General features: G+C 36.8%; 3 protein-coding genes across 4 annotated transcripts; 1 reads left to right on the forward strand and 2 right to left on the reverse strand.

Annotated features, from left to right (window-relative positions):
• Positions 1–1,585: 1,585 nt before the first annotated feature.
• stk36 (serine/threonine kinase 36 (fused homolog, Drosophila)) lies at positions 1,586–11,613 on the reverse strand. The gene is made up of 20 exons (XM_067438820.1): positions 10,944–11,613; positions 10,311–10,451; positions 9,877–9,954; positions 9,376–9,506; positions 8,923–9,172; positions 8,655–8,748; positions 8,358–8,524; positions 7,889–8,058; positions 7,433–7,574; positions 7,204–7,326; positions 6,935–7,111; positions 6,516–6,607; positions 6,215–6,278; positions 5,967–6,077; positions 5,648–5,722; positions 4,310–4,427; positions 4,087–4,213; positions 3,811–3,985; positions 2,340–3,698; positions 1,586–2,084 (listed from the first exon to the last, which is right to left on the reverse strand). Exons 1-20 carry the CDS (start codon positions 11,025–11,027, stop codon positions 1,965–1,967), a joined length of 3,798 nt encoding a protein of 1,265 aa, XP_067294921.1. The 5' UTR covers positions 11,028–11,613; the 3' UTR covers positions 1,586–1,964.
• Positions 11,614–11,785: 172 nt separating this feature from the next.
• pou2af2 (POU class 2 homeobox associating factor 2) lies at positions 11,786–17,969 on the reverse strand. The gene is made up of 5 exons (XM_067438823.1): positions 17,675–17,969; positions 15,369–15,469; positions 14,176–14,218; positions 13,736–14,043; positions 11,786–12,660 (listed from the first exon to the last, which is right to left on the reverse strand). Exons 1-5 carry the CDS (start codon positions 17,685–17,687, stop codon positions 12,244–12,246), a joined length of 882 nt encoding a protein of 293 aa, XP_067294924.1. The 5' UTR covers positions 17,688–17,969; the 3' UTR covers positions 11,786–12,243.
• gig2o (grass carp reovirus (GCRV)-induced gene 2o) lies at positions 12,555–19,913 on the forward strand. Of its 2 annotated transcripts, XM_067438824.1 has the most exons (4): positions 12,555–12,572; positions 16,162–16,189; positions 18,897–19,007; positions 19,110–19,913. In XM_067438824.1, the coding sequence occupies exon 4, from the start codon at positions 19,111–19,113 to the stop codon at positions 19,768–19,770; it is 660 nt and encodes a 219-aa protein (XP_067294925.1). In that variant the 5' UTR covers positions 12,555–12,572; positions 16,162–16,189; positions 18,897–19,007; position 19,110; the 3' UTR covers positions 19,771–19,913. The 2 variants fall into 2 exon arrangements, with proteins under 2 accessions (XP_067294925.1, XP_067294926.1); XM_067438825.1 differs by lacking the exon at positions 12,555–12,572 and having other exon boundaries at positions 16,176–16,188; positions 18,947–19,007.
• The last annotated feature ends 454 nt before the right edge of the window (positions 19,914–20,367 follow it).

A 20,367-nucleotide genomic window follows, 5' to 3' on the forward strand; every position in this document is an offset into this window, starting at 1 on the left:
TGATGGCTTCATGTGAGATTTTTAGAGCTTAATCGGTAGACCTTGAGTTTAACGGATTTATTTTAAATGGAGTTTATCCCTTGTTTGGCCGGAAAATTGTTTAAAGCTCTGCAAGCCAAATATGTGGAACAGAGTTATTCCCTGTCCCCACTAATGCGCGATGTGGAGGAGAAAGAAACTCAATTGAGTCCACAGACAGTGTCAGTTACGTGTGTGTGTGTGTGTGTGAGAGAGAGAGTCTGTGTGTGTATGAGGGAAGGAAGGAGAACAATAATATAGTAGGCTACTTTTCTAATAGCAACGGGGTTCAATGTCAAAAATGTTATTTTTTTTATTACTAACCGTAGTGTTCACTCCTGCCTTTTGTATCCCGAGTCTTTTTAAAAAGTAGCCTAAACAATAGTAAACATTCTCGTTTTTTAATTACTAAATATTATATTTAAAAAATATTTTTAAAATAAAATAAAAAATCCACAGAAACAAATGTAGCTACGAAGGGCAGAAAATAAAGGGGGAAATCGTGTTTTCCCCCGTCCGTCAAGTCTTATTTCTCTGTAGCTCGATCCATTCATACGTGTCATTTCCGTTTTAACGGGTAGCCTACGGTTCACAGGTTATTAGTTTCTGAACACCGATCGGTTTTGTTTATTGTTTAATATCTCTCTAAATAAAATACTGTTGTTAAACCTAACAGTAGGCTATTTGAATTTAGTATTCATGTTGTTTTCACACATGTGGTAACATGACCACAAATCATCCAAAGGCTACTAAGTTAAAGTAGCCGAAACATTAAATCTGCGTGTTGAAAAAAAGCAAGTGTTATTTTTTTAGAGCATTTGAAAAAATTACACGATATAAAAACAAGCCTAATTAAATATATGTATACACTACATTACAATCTCCCTTTTTAAAATGTAATATTTATTGTAAGTATCTTTAAAATTAAGTTTTTTAATTGTTCTTACGACGGGTGGGTTAATCAGACCAAATCTGCGCGCTACTTAATGTTTTACTCTAACAGTGTTCGTTCAGCTAGCCTCTCACGTCTGTCAAAACAACCCTTTTTTCACTGATAAGTTACTTTTTGTATTTGTATGTAGGCCTATCTGAAAAAAAAAAAAAAAATAGACTGAAGCCTAATTCAGATAAAATAATTCTTCCTTAACAAACAGCTGAAAAAAAAAATTTCGGATCCACGTAAAAAGGGCTGTTGTGACAAACAAGTAGCCTATGACAAGTTCAAAAGTTTGGACGTTTCAAGACGTCTCAGATAGCCTACATCTCAGGTAAAATACCCATCTTGAAAACAAAACACATTCTTACAGGGTGAGACAATTTGTCCCGTGAAGACTAAAAAATAAACTACAAATAACACACAAGACGGACACGATTTTAGGAAATTCTATCGACTTGTTAATTTATTTAAAGTGACAATAGATTTCGCAGTATTTTCCTCTTTCCGATTACATTTACACCATAACAATATATCCTTTTGGAAACTTTCGATAGCCTAGCCTATCGAAATACATATCAATATTTTTTTGTTCGATATATAGACTACAGACAATTAACTATTTGAACCTTTTGAAATAAATACGAGTAAGGCTGAAAATTAGTAACATCATAATAAGTGAAGTTTTATTATAATAAAAAAAGAGCAAACACTCAAGATCGCAATTTTTGTTAAATATAACATGTGAATGACGTTATATGCAGAAAAAAACTTATATTTGAAATCTAAATGTAAATCTAAATTTAAGACAATGTTATTTTTAGAATTTTTTTGAGCTACTGCAATTTTCTCAAAATACATAGATACAATTTCAGTCACAATCTTTTGATCACAGATCAAATAAATACAGACAAAAAGAAAGCTTTCTCAGCCACAGAAGCAGCCAGCAACACATATTTAGATAATGAAAAATGACATCCTCTCTTTTACACACAAACTATGAGGCTGACATTTAGGTTTTTCCTTCAACTGACCCGTCTAACTTGCTGACAAGCCATTGATAATCCCTCTGAAATAAAGAGCTTCGGGAAGTGCCACAGAGTTTTCTTCCTGCATCTAGAGACCTCAAAACCTTGAGGAGGGGAAGGAGAAAATGTGAAAATGACAGTAAGGATTTTTTTCCCCCTACCAGCTTTGTCTGTCTTTCAATTTTTTTTTGCACAATTGTCAAAATGATGCAATGCAGCACAAAAGCAGCTCTATATTAATTTTGCTTCACTGTTTAAATACAATTCAACAAGAACTGCACTCTTTGTCCGACTATACGGGAGTATAATGAATGCCATGACTCTTAATGTTAGTCAAAACTGATTCACACTGCTCTTACCTGCAGTAATGTGTTTTGTTGGATAAACACATGCAGAGTGGCCACAGCTGCCCGTCGCACTGCATGATGGGAATCATTACAGGCAGTTTGGAGAATCAAGCCTGGAGCATCTACATTGATAAGTGCTCCATCCCCTCCGCTGAAAGCGACCAGGTTACCCAAGGCCCCACAGCAGTGCTGTCGAATGACATTATCAGCATCTGACAGAAGAGACACGAGGGAAGGAGCAGCTCCTATGGCGAGCTCCATCCATACATCTTCCTCATTATGTTTGGTGGCTTCCATTACTGGTGTCCGTCTCGATTTGTCTTGTAAAGACAAGGCATTTATGTCAGTTGTATTATTAAAATCTTTACTGGATTTCCCCCCCCCCATTACACTTAGCCAGTTTCCCACCGCCTTGCAGGCCGTCCTACGAACGGATGAAGCAGGATCGCACAGGCAACCTAACAGGTCCTGAAATAGGTCAAACTTTGATTCACTGATGACCTGCCGGACACCTGAGCCCAGGTGACCCAGCAAGCCACAGCATGCGGCTCTGATTCCATCATCTCGGTGGTGCAATGCAAGCCGCAGTTGGGTGGTTTTGACGGGAAAAAAGAAGGAAGACTGATGGGTGAGATGAAGTGTTAGTTGGGAGAGAAGGTTAAGAAGTTCCACTGCACACCCACTGAGAAGTTCACTTTGTAGCAACACAGCTAACAGAGAACCTGCTGTTCTGACCTCTTCTGGTGAGGATCGAATTTTAGCTGTGGAGACCTTGGGGTGATCGCCACTTCTCCTTAACTCTTCCAGACTGTCTATAAGCCAGCTGATGCTGCACCCTTGCTGAGCTGAGAGATCCTGGAGACGTCCTGCAGGACTGCCATGGAACTCCAAACTGTCCATGAGTTCCTCTAAACAACCGCTCTGGTGCTTAATTTTATCTCTTAAATGTTCCATGGTCTTCTGCGGATATATTTTGGTTTTTGGTTGCACCTCCCTGAACTTTTCAGTCTTGCTTTTGGATGGCTGGTGTTGTGCCTTTAAGGAATCATTTTTTTCCTTAGATGCATCTACACAGCCTTTGAGCCGCTCTAACCTCTTCTTTGAATTCATGTCATCTTTGATATGATCGACCTTGGTTTTCTTTGCACTTTTATTGCTTTTAAATTGCTCCACACCATTCCCAAAGTGGTTAAGTTGATTCTGAGCGTGGTCTGCTCCATTGTCTGGGCTTTCGGTGCTGTGAGGGAGGAAAGCAGAGGCCTGGGCTGCAGTGATAAGGCATGGAGCTGTGTGCTGTGGGTCAGATAGCAGTAGACGATTCAGAAGACACAGCGGAAGCTCCACCAGGGCGATGGGAAGAGTTTGAATCATCTGAACAAGAAGACAAGTCAGCAGAAAAATAGGAAATACAAAAATTCAATTTCCGATATTCCAATAGACACCCGCCATCTGAAAACAGGGGAGTATTTTTTTTAAACCATACCTGCACTAGACTGGCCATGATATTTGAGCTTTGATACGATTGGAGAACAGACAGAAGTTTTTCTAAGGGTAACTCCAGAGAGAAGGGGATGCAGAGAAGATGACAGCTCATCACTGATAGGCTGTTTATTTCTGAGTCCCCCCAGAAAAGACCGTGCTCAAGCAATGCAGCACTGCTGTGAGGTATAAAATGAAAAATATACTGTAAACCACTAAGAGATGCACTTCAATTAAACACTGAAATAAAAAAGAACAGTCGGTAATATTTGATGCTCACCAACTGGTGGTGAGAAGGTGGCCGAGGGCATTGGAGCATTTTGTGGAGTTATCTGATAGGAGAGCCACACAGTTGTATGGATTACTGGAGAAAACCAGTAAAGCGAGAGAAAGAAACACATACAGACCTGTGAGAAAAGATAAATGTACAGTATGTTATTAAATGACTGGTATATTAAAGCTGCAATACAGAAATAAGTGAATGTTCTCTTGGTGTTCAGTACCATTAGGAGAGAAATGGCATCTCTCGGATATTGTGTTTTCCAGTGTGGTGTTCACTATAGCCCACAAGCGGGGCCAAAGCTCTGAGTCCTGAAAGTCGAGCAGTAAGCTGCTTTCACACTTTTATCAGTGAAGGAAAAAGAAAATAATGGTGATTAGACAGCACATGAAAATTCTGTCATCATTTAGTTACGCTCAAGCTGTTCCAACCTGTCTGAATTATAAAATATTATACAGGTATGAAACAACTTGAGTGTGACTAAATGATGACAGAAATGTCATTTTTGGGTGAACTATCCCTTTAACTTTTAATTAAAATCTCATAACTTGATTTTCTGGTGAAACGGCTTCTCTGTGGTGAAGTCAACAATCAATAGAGAAAACCAAGTCTCCCTCTCTACATTTTTTCTTTCTTTAATCTGCTTCACTCGGATGTTGTACGTCACTATATGAAAGAAAAAATGTGTCCCTATTTTCATTTTATTACGACTTTAACACATATGCCCAATAGTTTTTTGTTGTTGTGTGAAACTGTTTTTTTTTTTAAGTTTAGGTGTCTCATAAACAATAAACCAAACTGGTTTTAATTGCTGATTTATTTCTGACTTAAAATAACTAACAATAATTCAAGGAGCATTATATTACAACATTAAAAACAGGGCAGTATTTTATATTGTGTAATATTATGTTGTATTTATGTAATTTTATACAATATGTGACCTGGACCACAAAACCATAAGGGTACATTTTTAGAGAGACAAAAAACCTAAAGCTGAATAAATAAGCTTTCTATTGATGTATGGTTTGTTAGGATAGGGCAATATTTGGCTGAGATACAACTATTTGAAAATATGAAAACTAAGGGTGCAAAATGTTTTTTTTTTTGTTTTTTTTTAGCAAATTGCCTTTAAAGGTGTCCAAATGAAGTCCTTAGCAATACTTATTACTACTAATAATAATTTTTTCATATATTTACAGTAGGACATTTTCTAAATATCTTCATTGAACAAGAGCTTTACTAAATATCCTAATGAGTTTTGGCATAAAAGAAAAATCCATCATTTTGACCTATACAAAGTATTGTTTGCTATAGCCACAAATATACCTGTGCGACTTGTGACTGGTTTTATGATTGAGGGTCACATGTGTATATAAGACTTTAAAAAAAAAAAAGGGAAGTGAAACATTAGATTGGGTGCTGCTCTTAAGAGACTTCAGCCATTAATTGTAGATCGAAAATGAAACAACAGAAAACCAATTATTCAGTCAAACTGATTATTGGTCTATCTCTATAATTAACACTGCACAGATTTTATGGGAATTAATCTGAGAGGAATTACCTCGGATAGTCTGTGGAGAATCAGTGACAGAAGGCCGTCATACATGCCCCAACCTGTAGGTAAGGGGTTATGTGCCTATACGAAAGAAACAGAGAGCGCACACAGATGGTGGTGGTGGTGGGGGGGAGAGAGAGAGAGAGAGAGAGAGAGAGAGAGAGAGAGAGAGAGAGAGAGAGAGAGAGAGAGAGAGAGAGAGAGAGAGAGAGAGAGAGAGAGAGAGAGAGAGAGAAATGACTACACTGGATTTCATCACATCAATGACTTTAATTACTCCAAACAGAGTTAACCCTTATTCACAGTATAAATAATGGAATTGTACCTCTGCTGTGTCTGTCAGAATATTCCCTAAAAAGCTTGTAAGCCTTTCCATACCAATATTCACAGTTATGCCTAGGTGAGTGAACAAGGTTAAGACTGCAGTTGCCAAAAGCTGTAGGAGAGACCACAAAATCACAAGTGTAATGCAAATGAAACCAGACATCCTACGATTATTGTACTTCATTTTTCAAGATTAAAAGAGCATTTGACACAAACTAGGGAGAAAATCGTTTCGATAGAGGCACTTACCGCTGAGCGCTTTTGGTCACGACAGAGAAATACTGATATAAACAGCTGACAGAGATCCTCAGCTCTGATGAGAGAAAATATGTCTCATAAAATAACACTAAGATTAAAATTTCACTAAAAGCCCAGCAGCAGTTGAGATAACGACAGCCTAACAAAGATTCTGCAATTAACGCTAAATATTCTTTCAGTTTAATAAAGGAACAATAGATTTACTGAAGTAATGAAAGTAAAAACAATTTCAGTGGAGAAAAAAAGAGTGTACTGTAACTCTGTACATTAAAAACAATTCAGAAATCCATACCTCCTCCCCTTTATCTCAAAGCACGGGCATCTTTGCAGGTACATTATGAGAACACTCATCAGATCTCCTAATATTATCTCACCCTGGGATTCCTTTGGCAAATAATATCAATCAGTCAGATATCAAGTATGATTTCCCATATATTTAATAAAACTATTAAAAGAAAACAATTTACGTTTTTAATTTACAATTATTTACTAATTCAAATTAAATCATTTAAAACAACTTATAAAAATATGACTTACAAACTTACAAAAAAAATATGATTACTATGTATATATATATATATATATATATATATATATATATATATATATATATATATATATATATATATATATATATATATATATATATATATATATATATATATAAAATAATAATCAAATAAATAAACTACATATTCATATTTCTGTGACCTGCATTAGATCTGGAATGTTCAGGATGTCCTCAATCAGGCTGAACAGCAGATGAGGCAGTTCCAACTCCTTGCCCACTCTTTCAGCATCCTCGGACTGACAGCTCTGAACAATGTTCCTGAGGATCTTTAGTGGCTGTAGAATCGAAGAGGCTTCTTCACCTTTCCTGCTCAATAGCTGGACAGATCAGTGAGTCTTTAATACACTAAATCACACTCACTTACCCAGTTCAAACAGCTGTTCTTGTGACATTTAACAGAACAGTCTACCTGATTTTTGGTTAAGACCAACTTGGTTTTTAACCTCTGAAGGATTACAGGATTGTTCACAGGGCCCCGTTCACTTAATTCAATACATTTTTGCCACTCATAATCACTGTCGATATCTTGTTCCTGCATTATGAACAGATTTAGTGGAAAAAAACATGTGACAGATCTGGCATTAGTAGTTTGCTCCAACTAAATCCACAATTTAATTTTAATTTATTAAAATAACAACCTCACTGTCCATCCTGACAGAAGCCAGACTGGTCCGTGCATGTCCAGGGCGCTTCATAACTTGCCGGGGTCCCACCTCTACTGAAGGGAACTCCCTCTCATAGTCTCTACTGATCTGGCCTTTATACGGAGCCGAGCGAACCCTAAAAACAAAAGGCAACATGCAGAAGAGGTGCATTAAGAGTCAGTAATTTTATGTTGGCTTGTCTACATTTGACACAATGCATTTGCAATGTGTTTTTAGCATTTAAAAATCTGATTCCTCACTACATCTTTTACCCTTGGTTTAAACAGGCTTTTGGACTATTTCACTTCTCTACATTTTGATTTATAATATATTCATTCCTTCACGCTGGTCAAAACATAAATTTCACTGTCACAGCAACATTTTTAATATGCCTTTTTTAAAGTTGAGGCCCACAGGTTTTCAAATTCAAATTCTAGATGGAAATACTACCTGGTAACACTGTTGTCATTTGCTTGATGCTGATTGGTTCCTGGGTGAGATGAATTTTGATACACTGAAAAGGTGCTGCCCAATGAGTGGCCAGTGGTGGGGGCTCCTCCAGCAGAAGCTGTCTTACAGCGTGTCTGACTGGCGCGAGCTGCACTTCCACTCGCAATCTCCTAGTAAAACAACACAGACACAATTTTATTATTTCACATCCACAGAAATGGATACTTAGAAAGCTCTTTCTCCTCAGCTAATTTTACATTTTCTCCAAATCCCATAATAAAGTAAACTGTCACATTTTCACAAATAACACCAACAACAGCATCGGTTTCATTTACATAAAGTTCAACTTACTGCAAAAATAAAATCAATCAGACAGGAAAACACCTAAAAAAAAACAGACTCGTAACCTGCTAATACAGAAAATGAAGAACTTTGTTTATGCCTGCTGCTGTCGTTAGCATGAGTTTACCCTGTTGTTAGTCCTCTCTTTCTCTCGAAGCTCTCTAGCTTTACGCAGTAGTTTGCCCTCTCCACTGCGTGCCGTTTTCTTCTCTGCAGCCTGCTGGTGTTTTAGGGCCTGTAGGTCTGGGCTGGCTGGGATTGTGAGGGGGTTGTTCGAACCCTTATCTGACACAACTGTTAAAACAAAGAGCAGCACAAGGCACCATTTTAGATAAATATAAACAGAATCCTATTTTTTTTATTACTTAATCATGAAATTTTGTATAAAGTCATGTAGAAAATACAAACTGTAAGTAATCCTCACTTAAAACTCCATCTGCAACAAAAGGGTGATGAAGCAGGTCCGGCCATGACAGCCTCTTTTCTGGGTCTTTCATCAACAGCCCCTTCAGAAAACTCTAAATTAAGATAACCCACAGACAGAGCAATTTAAGGGAAGGGTTTTAAAATCTGTACTATGTAATGTTACTACAATCAGTGCCGATTGTAGTTTTTCCCGATCTGTGTGTCAAACATTCATTTGATTTAAAGGTCAGTCAGAGGTTTTCATGTGGGAAGTAATTACTCCGTACCAAGCAGTCTTGGCTCATGTTCTCTGGCCATTTGACTGGATCTCTCACTATAAGCTGCACCAGTTGAAAGATGGAGTTGGTGTAGAACGGAGGCGCCCCCGTGTGGAGCTCATAGAGAATACAGCCCAGAGACCAAAGGTCAGCTGAGTGGTCATAAGGTTTCTCTTCCACTAATTCTGGAGACATGTAGAGAGGCGTCCCCTTAATAGAGGTCAACACCAAGGTGGACACACTCATGGCTCGGGCAAATCTGGGAATATTCAAGAGAATATGAATTAAATTATATGCTTTTGTTTGACATTTTTGTTTTTGTATGCTTTATGTATGTGTGTGTGTGTGTGTGTGTGTGTGTGTGTGTGTGTGTGTGTGTGTGTGTATGTATATATATATATATATACACATACACACACACAAAGTTTGAACTTTGTACTAGCAACAATTGGTGACACTAACCCAAAGTCACACAGTTTTATTACTCCTCCTTTTCCCAGCAGGATGTTCTGTGGTTTCATGTCACGGTGCAAAATGCGATGGGAGTGCAGATAATACAGGGCAGAGACAAGTTGGCAGGCTATTTCACACACCTACACAAGTAAGATAACAGGTTAGCAGGTGAGTGTGTCCAGGTCCAGGCAGCAGAAAATCCAGCACTTCATCAAATCGAAGAAATAAAAGTGATGAACTATCATACACTGTATGCATTTTACAAAAATACATTTACCTTAGTTAAAATCTTATTATGCTTATTCTAATTTGTATAGCATACTTTCATTTTTATGTGCATCACTGATTAAATTATTAGCTTTTAATGTCTAGAAAGATATAAAATGTAAACCAGGTCTAAGAAAGTTCTAGCATAATACACCAGTATTAATACATTAATTATCTAGAAATGGTACAAATCTAATATGTTGAGTTGTTGGATACTGTAAAACAGTGTGACCGCTTATGTACCTGATTTTCAGGTAAACTACCATCATCCTCCAGGATTTGAAACAGCTCACCCTCTGCATACTCGGTCACCACCACCACCTGTCAGAGGAATACATGCTCTAATTATTCCTCTGACACAAATCCAGTCTGTTTTTTTCCCCCTTCTTTTTTTAAACAGTTTAAACAGTTTTTTCAGTTACACATTTTATGGGATGATCAAAGTCACAAGTTCACTTCTTTTGTACCTACGCCAGTAATCTAACGTCTAAACATTTTCTACATTTTGCCAATGAGAACTATTCCCTAGAAATTTGAATGTTAAAATTGTGAACCCTGGGAGCTATGTTTCATTCAACAAGCAGTTATACTGGAAGCACCAGGTTATACTGTAGGTTATACTGTATGAGCAGAGATGGAACAGTGAAAATGTAACATGATTTGGGAGGGAATCATACCTCCCTCTCTGTCTCAAAGCTGTCTAAAAGCAGCACTATGTTGGGATGCTTAAGCCCCCTCATGATGTCAATCTCTCTTTTCAAACTGCGCAGGTCCTTCTCTGAGCGGCCAACCTTGGGAATGAACTTCAGAGCCACGACCTAGAAAATAAAGTGTTGAGGTTACTCAGACAGAGATGGATTCTGTCTGTAATAAAGCCAGTTTCTATTATAACTGTTGTTTTCTTTGTGTTGTATGTCTTGGTTTTTTAATGTGGGCATACTATTACATGCATTTTGATGAAAGAAAAAAAACGACACAACGAACAACAAATAGCCCAGACACTTATATATAAAAAAAATCCAGATTATGTCACAATTTTCTTTAAAGTAGACAGCGCTGAATAATGATTTACATTTATATCGCGAGACTCAAGAATGCTTGATTTTGATTGGCTGACTGAAGTTCTAAGTCGCTTAACACTGTTGTTTGTTTTTCCCCCTATTGTTCAGAACTTCAGACTGAGATTTCACTTAAATATAAAAGATGTGTTATTATATGGCTAGAAATGCCCTCATAAAAGTAACCCTGAAATTAATTCCAGGGGACAAATGAAAATGTGAATTTGTCACCGCAGTGCATGCAGTGCTCACCTGCCCGCTAAACTTCCTGCGGCCTTTATACACTCGGCCGAATGACCCTTCCCCGATAACCTCCAAAATATGATATAGATCCATCGTCAGCGATGAAGCCTTGACCCTGAGGAAGAGTCCGATGACTTTTCAGGTAATTTTAACTGATAGGCTAGTAAAACTCAGTGCACAGGGAACGCACGTAAGCATATCATTTAGGCAGTTTTCTCCTCATGGCTTGTTTTGCAACTGGACAGTAACTTATAAAGAAAGCAAGACAGACTTTTAGGCGAAAAGGACAAACTAGGCTAAGCTAGTGCACGGTTTTTATTAGATGCATTTTAACATCCTTACGGCAACTGCAAACCAACGTCTATTTATCAATCCATACTCCCGTGAATAATATTGACTTAAAACTAGTACACGTAGTTGTAATCAGAAAATGGTCTCTGAAAAGAAATACGGTTGCATAATAAATCTAGACAAAACTTCCGAAAGTTTGACGTGCGCTGCTCTCCAGAAGAACAAAAACAAAAAGCGCCTAGCAACGTGGTGGCTTACAAATAGAAGCCCTTATAAAAGTTCCCGCAAATTTAAATAGCTTATTTTGACTACTATATGTTGACTACATGTTCATGTTTTGTTTATTAGTTGGAAAGTTTTATTGTTTGATAAATGCACGTCTTATGCGAGATACATAGACCTAAGCGAGAGAAATTTGAACAGGCGATGTGTTCGTGTCCTCAAGCACTCCTGTCTCTAAGGGGGCCTTAACTTAACAACGCAGTGGCGTCCTAACAACAGTAAGTTACTCATATCGAGCATGATATCGAGAGGTAAGTTCCTTGGAACAGCTGTTCTGTTCTATTTTATAAAGATAACACACTTTCTTTAAAGCCAAAACATGTTTATTTTTATATATTGGCATTCCTGACAAAAGTCTAACATTGATGTCTTAAAGTTTGGTATTTTACGAATTATATTCGTGACCAGTAAAGCATTTTCCTTTGAGGATTGATGTTACAATTAAAAATGTATGAGGGGAGGGGAACAAAGCGAACATTGCTTCTAAATCATTCTAAAACGCTTGGACATGTAAAATTCATAATTAAAAACTGAATTAACTAAACTATCAGCACATATGTTTGTTGTATCCTTACTTAATATAAACAGTTTTAAAATTGTTGTATCATGATCAGCATTTCTTGAGGAGGTCATCTTTACGATGGGTGTTGTATATAATTGTCTTCTGTGTAAGAATAGAGAGGCTGTGTAATTGCAAATGATTAGTCCACAGTTTTTGTATTGTCATTTAAGCCTCTTAAAAAGCCCTCCTAGTCTCATATGACAACCAGGAGCCAGTTCCATCATCTTTAGCCCAGGATGTAGTGTCACTGAGAGACACCACTCCACCACTAGTCTCCTCTGAGGTGACGGCTGTCATCTTCACCACAGCCAGATCTCCAGGTGATACCATGTATGGTGGGCAGGAGTAGCTGGAGGCAGAGGTGTAGGATGCTGCTGGGTACGGGACATCTTCCAGCGGTTGTAGAGTATAAGGCTGAGAGCTGGTTGGGATTGAGCTCCCACTGCGCCCCGAGGATAGACGGTATGGAGAGGAACCGCCAGAATCAGGCCCTCCCAGAGATGGTGAGTCTGTCACAGGGGTTGGACCCTCAGGACATATGACTTCTGACTGACTGGCTGGGTCCTCTGATGGCTGATCCCAAGGGTCTCTCTGTAGAAAAAGAGAATTCATACTAATAATCCATTTTATTTATAATGCGCTTTTCACATTCTCAAAGTGCTATAAAATCCGGAACCAGACACAAAATAGCGAAATACAGACATAATACTATACAATAAATACAGCAAAACAAACAAATCATGCAACACCTAGCCTATAGAAAAAGCAACATTGCCTTTTCATTAATATGGTTAGAAAATGGGAAAAAAATGTTGCTTTGTTTTTGTTGTATCAAATTTTGTATTAATATTTCATTAACCGTTTGTCCACAAAATCATCTTTTTAAAATCAAGTATTTTTATCGAAAAGTAATGATTCCTGAGGTAATACTATTGTGAGATATATTCATGTTTTGAAATAAGTCTCCGGCTGCATTTATTTGATAAAAAAAAGAAAAAGTCTGTAATACTTTTCTGTAATATTTTTACAAATGAAAATATCTGTTTTGTAATACATTTTAAAATGCATTTTTTTTAATGTAATGGCAAAGCTATCTTCAGTCTTCAGTGTCACACGAACCTTCAGAAATCAAGCTAATACGCTGAAATGATTTGGTGCTCAAGAAACATGTATTATTATTATAATCAAGTTTGGAAAGTGTTGTACTGCTTAGTATTTTTGTGGAAATCAAGAATTCTTTGATTAACAGAATGTTCAAAAGAACAGCTTTTATTGGGAAAAAAATCTTCTGTCCCATTATAAATGTTTACTCTCACTTTTGGTCAATTTAATGTGCCCTTGCATATATTAAAAAGTAATATTATTTTTTTTGGTTTGATAACCATAAATCATGATATTTGTTTAAAATAAACATTCCATGAATAATATATATTTTAAAAAATTGCTTGATGATGATGTTTTTCTTTTTTACTTGATGGGCATTTTTACTCTATTGAAACATTTCTTGAAAATGCTATAAATGTTTTTTAAAAACCATACAAAACCAATATGAACACAAACAGTAGGTAACCATGTTGTTCTTAATCTAAATGAGTACAAATTGTGTTTTTCTTTATGGACACTCATATTTGACCCAAATAATATCAGCTGTAGGAAGTGTAAATACCAAGAGCAAGTGTGACGATGACTCTCCAGACAGAGTTGGTAGTAGTGTTGGTAGTGTAGATGGTGGAAACAGTGACCCTCCGCTGGTTGTATAAGAAGTTGGCCCTCTGTAATCTCCATATGAATCAGGAGTGTAGTAGCTGTCAATGAAGGAAGGGTAAGTGGAGGGGTGGTCGTACGAAAAGGCCTTGCTTCCCAGTGCTGAAGAGTAAGTGTCTGGTGAGGAGTACTGCTTCATGGGATGGCAGAGCTCTGAGTCTGGCAGGAAGGATCTTCGCATACTATAGTAACTAGGAAGCACGTGTGACCCTGCAAGAGGAAGCAGGAAATTTCGTTTACCCCCTGATTCAAGATGAATAAGCCTCTCCCTGAGCACACCTGTTAGATCTGAACATATCTAATTAGATCTAGCTGTGGATAAGCTTTACCAGACGGACTCACCAGGCATTGGCACAAAAGCTGGCTGAGAGGAACTGCTGCTTGTCTGAAAACCAAAAAAAAAAAAGTTAGAGAGTCATTGTCAATGACACTAACACAGTGTGTGTGTTCTTCATGAACTACACTTAAAAATACAGTGTGTAATGAAAACACACGAATCCCCCCAATGTAAAGGCAAAGAGAAACATAAACCCCCCAGTGGGCTGCTTTGTATTTTGCCTGACATGCAGCCAGTGAGAATATGGAGAAAAAGACAGGAAGGCTCAAGTTTTAGTGCTTGTTCTGTTGAAAGCCAGTCAAATCATGTGGGAGGATATTTGAATATGATTTGCCAGTGTCACAACAGTGCTCCCCCACCACCCGCCACCCCCTCGCTCCATGTGTACACTTGCCTCCGGTGGAGTGTGTACTCTTCTCATGAGATTTTGCCACAAGGATCTAAAGAAATCATTGGATGACTGGGAACATATCCCAGTTGGCTCTGCGACGTGGCGGGAAGAGCGCAATGGAATTAAGTTAATTTGTTTAGTAGATATCGTTCTTTGTTAGAGACTTGCAGTCAGTATATGCCACACATAGTGACACTTTTCATTGCTATTCCAAAGGGAATTCTTATAGTAGTTAACTATTTATTTCCAAATTGATTTCATCCTTTTACTTATCTTCTAGAATATGCAATGGGAAAGTCTTTGCTAGACCATTGTTCAGATATGTTAAAGGGCCAACCACCCTGTCTGAGGCATTTGCATGAACCGAATGGTCTATTAGTTTCAGTAAGGACACAAAACAAAAGCCGACAACAACTTGAAGCAGGAGTTCACTTGAGCACAAGGACTGTTTTCTTTTTTATTTTGTTAGCAAATCCCTCTTTGATGACCTCAGTTAAGGCTTGGGTTTAACCGTCTACTGGTAACAATGCCTTTCTGTCCCCTTTCAGGAAGATAGGTCTGATTTTGGCAGGTGTGCCTGATATTTATCTCTTAAAAGTAACAAGGACATGACAAGCATGGATGCTCTGAATACTGTATGAGAGATATCTTACACTTTATACTTATGTTTGTTTGTATATTGTGAGTGTATTTTGTCTAGTAGACTGTACACTGTACAGAGTAAAACACTTTTATGGATATGGGATGATCAAGAAAATGTTTTAGGAACATCAGACAACAAGAACTTGAGAATGATGGCTAACTTACACTGAATCGGGGTGCAGATGTTTGTCTTAATCGCTTCTCTGCTAGAAGATCTTTGACCGTGTGCTTGACTCTGACACCTTGGTATACTCTCTTGGAATACTCTGTGGGGAGAAAGAAATTAATGTATAGTGTTTTTGTCTTTTTTTAAATAAATATCTGGCAATAAGAAACAAAGAAAAAGTGTTAAAACAAACACTGTGTGCTGTCTAGCAGCAAAGAAAAATGTAATAAACCCTTTGGTCAATCTGATGGTTCTGGAGTAACTTACCAAGAAGTAATGAAAAGAAAAAAATTGACTACATATAGTTATATGAACCTACATAATATAGACATGCATGAATACAAAAATTTATGAAGCAACAATAGCCCAACAATGATAATTTTTTAAAAGAGAATGCAAAAGATTCACATTATATGACCGTGAAACTAGTTATTGTTCAACCTTTGAACACTGGAAAATTATGCAAAAGATACTTAAAGCAACCTTTGATTTACCAGATTTATCTATCGAGAGAATAAACCATAATGATAAATACAAAATAATATTTCATGCTATATTCACAACAAGTTTGCTTTAAGTATATTTTGAATAATTCCCGAGTGTTCACAGACTTTACAAAATGTTTTGCAGATTCTGTGAAAATAAAATATTGGTTTACTTTATACCATTCACAGCAATTCACATTTGAATAGTTGATAAATTATTATTTGTTATATTGTTTAAATCATTGATGAATCATGAATTGTAATACATAAAGGCTTGTTTTTTTGCTGAAACATCTGGGTACCCAAGGAGAACCTGCTGCTTAGAACCTGCTACAGTAAGCAAACTTAACTCTTTATTTAACAATTTTTGTGATTAAAAGCATTTAAGAAAATATTTAGGATATATAATTAATGATTCATTTTAAAATAATTTTTAAAAGTTGGACTGTCCATGAATTGTACTGTGAGTGAAAGCTGACAGGTTTTATTACTGAGCAGCTCTTAAAAATATTCATGCAAATAACATATCTAATAAAATGTGTTAAATATGAACTTGAATGTGTTTTAAGCAGTATGCATTTCTTATTAAAAAAAAAAGTCCCTACTTATTACTAGAACTTGCTTTATCATGGCCTTATGTTTTCCATTGTTGATGAGAGATTGTATGGTTTGGGGTAGAAACAGAATTGAGAGTAAAATAGCCCAGATTTACACAATCATTTAAATAGAATATTAATGTTATGTTGATGTCCATCCCCTGGTTAATGGAGATACAATTTTATTTAAAACACTACCCAGTCAGTCTTTGGTTTAAATAGAAAAAAAACCTAAACTTTGCAAATAGATTGAGACCTTCAGCTGTAAATCTCTGTTTAACAGTAACTGGGAGCACATTAACCATGTTGCACACCCAAGCCTGAGGAAAAATCATTTCAAAATATTTAGTGTTAAACAAACAATTTAACATGTAGCATTGTTAGGGTTTCAGAGCATTAGGTCAGAGCATTCAAAGCTTCTCGTTTAGGAGTGGAATTTCTCCTCAGTTCACTTGTGTTATAATACGGCAAATGTCCGTTTTTAGTCGTAAACTCGTCGCTCGCCGCATCCCCCCCCCCCCCCCCCTCTCTGACATACTCGTTTTCTCATCTGTGGTCTAGGGTGTGCACGCACAGTCATTTAGCTTGATGTCATAATCCACCCGTTAACAGACATAATGCAGTTGACAGGTAGAAAGAGAAAAAAACAGGTAGAAAGAGAAATATACGCTATATTTAGGTATACATTTACAACAATCTTTGTCTTCACTAAATCACACTTTTTAATGAATTGCACAAATTCTTAGAAAAATAAATCATTCAGAGTGACAGAGTAGGCTATAGACATGATTTTGTTGTTTACTTCCAATTTCTGTTAGCTTTTAACAATAAGTTAAATAGATTAGGCTATTTCAGAGCTCTTCATTTTCACGTTGCTATAGCCTATGATACCGACTGAGGTTCATTTTAATTGTTTTATTTATTACGTTCTAAATCAGGACCAAGACAGATTCTTAACAAAAAAAAATACTTTTCATCAAATATGACGTTTGTTTTCAAAACTGTTAGATTTAGGTAGGCTATGTAGATATCCTATTGAAAAGAGCGGAAAAAAGGTGTTATAGCCTATAGGCTACAATTGTCGACGTATATATTTGTAACGATGTTTATAACTTACGAATACTTACGTAAGCACGTTAATGTACAGCCCCATCATTAATGCTGTACAAATTGAACTTCGAATTAAATAAATAAAAATACTAGATAATTTTTACAAACTCTCACCTGTCTCCATCATAATTTTAGCCGTGCGCTCCCAGGTTTCTCAGGTCTTCAATTTTGATTCCTATTCCAGCAGAACTCATACCACGTTCATTATATCAAAGGAAGAGAGAAGATTTAAAAACCCAAGTAGACATATGTAGGCTAGCTTATGGTCAAGCTCACGCACCTCTATTCATACCCTTCACATGGTTTCGCTTGTGAAGCCTTCATCATTTGGTTAAAATGCAAATAACTGGCTTGGAGACGTTTCTTAATAATTTGCATCTACTGTAGATCAGAGTACACTATTAAGGCTGCACTGTTGAAAAATGTAGACAGTGACAGCCGTATTAAAAGCTGAATATTATAGCGAGGAAAATAACGACGAAAAGTTACAGTAGCTACTTAAAATGAAGACAAGGGAATATATATATATATATATATATATATATATATATATATATATATATATAATATATGAGAGAGAGAGAGAGAGAGAGAGAGAGAGAGAGAGAGAGAGAGAGAGAGAGAGAGAGATCATCATCATCAAACCTATGTCTTTTTTTATGTGTCTAAAACTTTTATTTTTAGAGGATATTACATTAGGTAAGTGTATGGGGTACCCTAGTGGATAAGCTAAGGACTGTAGGTTTAAAACCCATAATAGAGCATTTATGCTGTGGAAAAAAATCAACCCACTAAAAAAATTAAAGAATATAAAACTAGTCTAAGTGTAGCTAATTGCTAACTTAACTTAAGCAAAGTCAAATGAGCTACTCATTAACACTATAGGCCTTGCTAAACTAATTGGCAAAACTTTAAGTGACAAGTTATTGAATGGATAAACAAATGTTATGGATAGAAACAAAGTTGATCAAATGCTGAATTGTTTATATAAAAAAATAACACTGCACCTGTAAAAACAATTTACTTTATATAGCCTAATATATGCCTATTTAAATAGAAAGTTGTCATGGGAATGTTGTGTGTGTGTGTGTGTGTGTGTGTGTGTGTGTGTGTGTGTCTTTTTCGTTGTTGTTATAGGCTACATTTGGCTAGGCTACTCATAAAACGTAGTGTGTGTGTGTGTGTGTGTGTCTTTTTCGTTGTTGTTATAGGCTACATTTGGCTACTCATAAAACGTAGTGTGTGTGTGTGTGTGTGTGTGTGTGTGTGTGTGTGTGTGTGTGTGTGTGTGTGTGTGTGTGTGTGTGTGTGTGGCTTTAACACATTGTTTTGTGAGATCGAAGATGACTAAAGGTTTTGGAATCTCGCGATGGTTTTTATTTATCAAGTAACGAAATCGAAAGTAGAAAGTTACCGGGTGCCAGTGCCACACACGATCCCGAAGAAGGTGAGCACATTTCCCCTTTTAACGCTGATTTTCCTGGATTTTAAACATAAAGCCTGTTTTATTGGGTGTCAATACTAATTCTGTCTACGTATTCAATCTTAGAATGGAGAGAGAGGTATCTTTCTGTGGCTGGACAGCTGTTAAAGACGGCAGTAAATCTCTGTCCGAGAACCAGGAACCAAAGTCAGACCGTGTATACACAATGTATCACGGCACACATTTGAAAAACGCCACGGCTATCATTAATAACGGATTTGAACGCTCTAAAAATGGACTGCTTGGCCCCGGGGTTTATGTAAGTCGTAACAGGGCTAAAGCCATGTGTTACCCTCTCAAAACTGACAACAACGACAAAGTCGTTTTTAAACTACGGGTGCGTGTTGGAAAAGTGAAGAAAATAGACTGTGACAATCATCCTCTCCAGAAATCGTGGCACAGCAACGGGTACGACTGCGCGTGGGTTCCGCCAAACAGCAAGATTTCCAGCATCAAGTCTGGTCGGGAAGAGGACTGCGTGTGGGACCCCAGTCGAATCACTGTGATTGATGTGGCGTGCTGCATGGATGACAATAAACGCAGGGAGATTCGACGGCTGGTTCGCAGTAAAGTGAAAAACGAAGGCTGCGATCTTTGTCATCGCGATACTTCTAATGAAGACCATGATGTTCAGCCCTGCTGGGAGTGCAAGAAAAAAATCTGCCCTTTTCAGGAAAAACACGTGTGCAGAGAAAGAGACAGGAAAATCATCAGTCAAGTCTCTTAAGAATATAAATGGGTTCACAGAGGGAGCTGTACCTGCACCAGATCTGTATTGAAATATCCATATAAGTTTGTCTGCCTTTGTAATCATATTTAGGGCTATTGAAATAAAAGTTTAATTTATCATCAAAAGTGTCATTGTTCTTAGGCTATACTTTTATGTTATTTTGATTAATCGATCAGTTAAACAACACATTCTAAACTTTACTTCTGGTGGCCATTTATTTTTTATTTAGGCCATTTTTTATGTGGTGCCACCTAAATCATAAGGATTTTCAAGCTGTTGGACATCGGTGCTTTTAAAAAAAAAAAAAAAAAAAATCTGCATTTGAGGCTGAAATGGCCACATGATAGGCCTGTAATCCAAAATTAAAATATATTAAAATCTTGAAATACATCTATTTTAGCCTACATTTCTTACAAATCATTAGTTCATACTATTAGCCTAATTGTTACAGTGATGACTCTATCTGTTTTCGACAATGCAAATATTTAACATTTCCAATATTTATTCATAACATTTTGAATTATCTAATCATTTATTTTATTTTTATTTTTGAAATAGCCAAATACTGTTAATTGTAATGGAGAATAGAAAACA

The sequence above is a fragment of the Pseudorasbora parva genome, chromosome 3 (assembly GCF_024679245.1).
Source record: "Pseudorasbora parva isolate DD20220531a chromosome 3, ASM2467924v1, whole genome shotgun sequence".
NCBI lineage: Eukaryota > Metazoa > Chordata > Actinopteri > Cypriniformes > Gobionidae > Pseudorasbora > Pseudorasbora parva.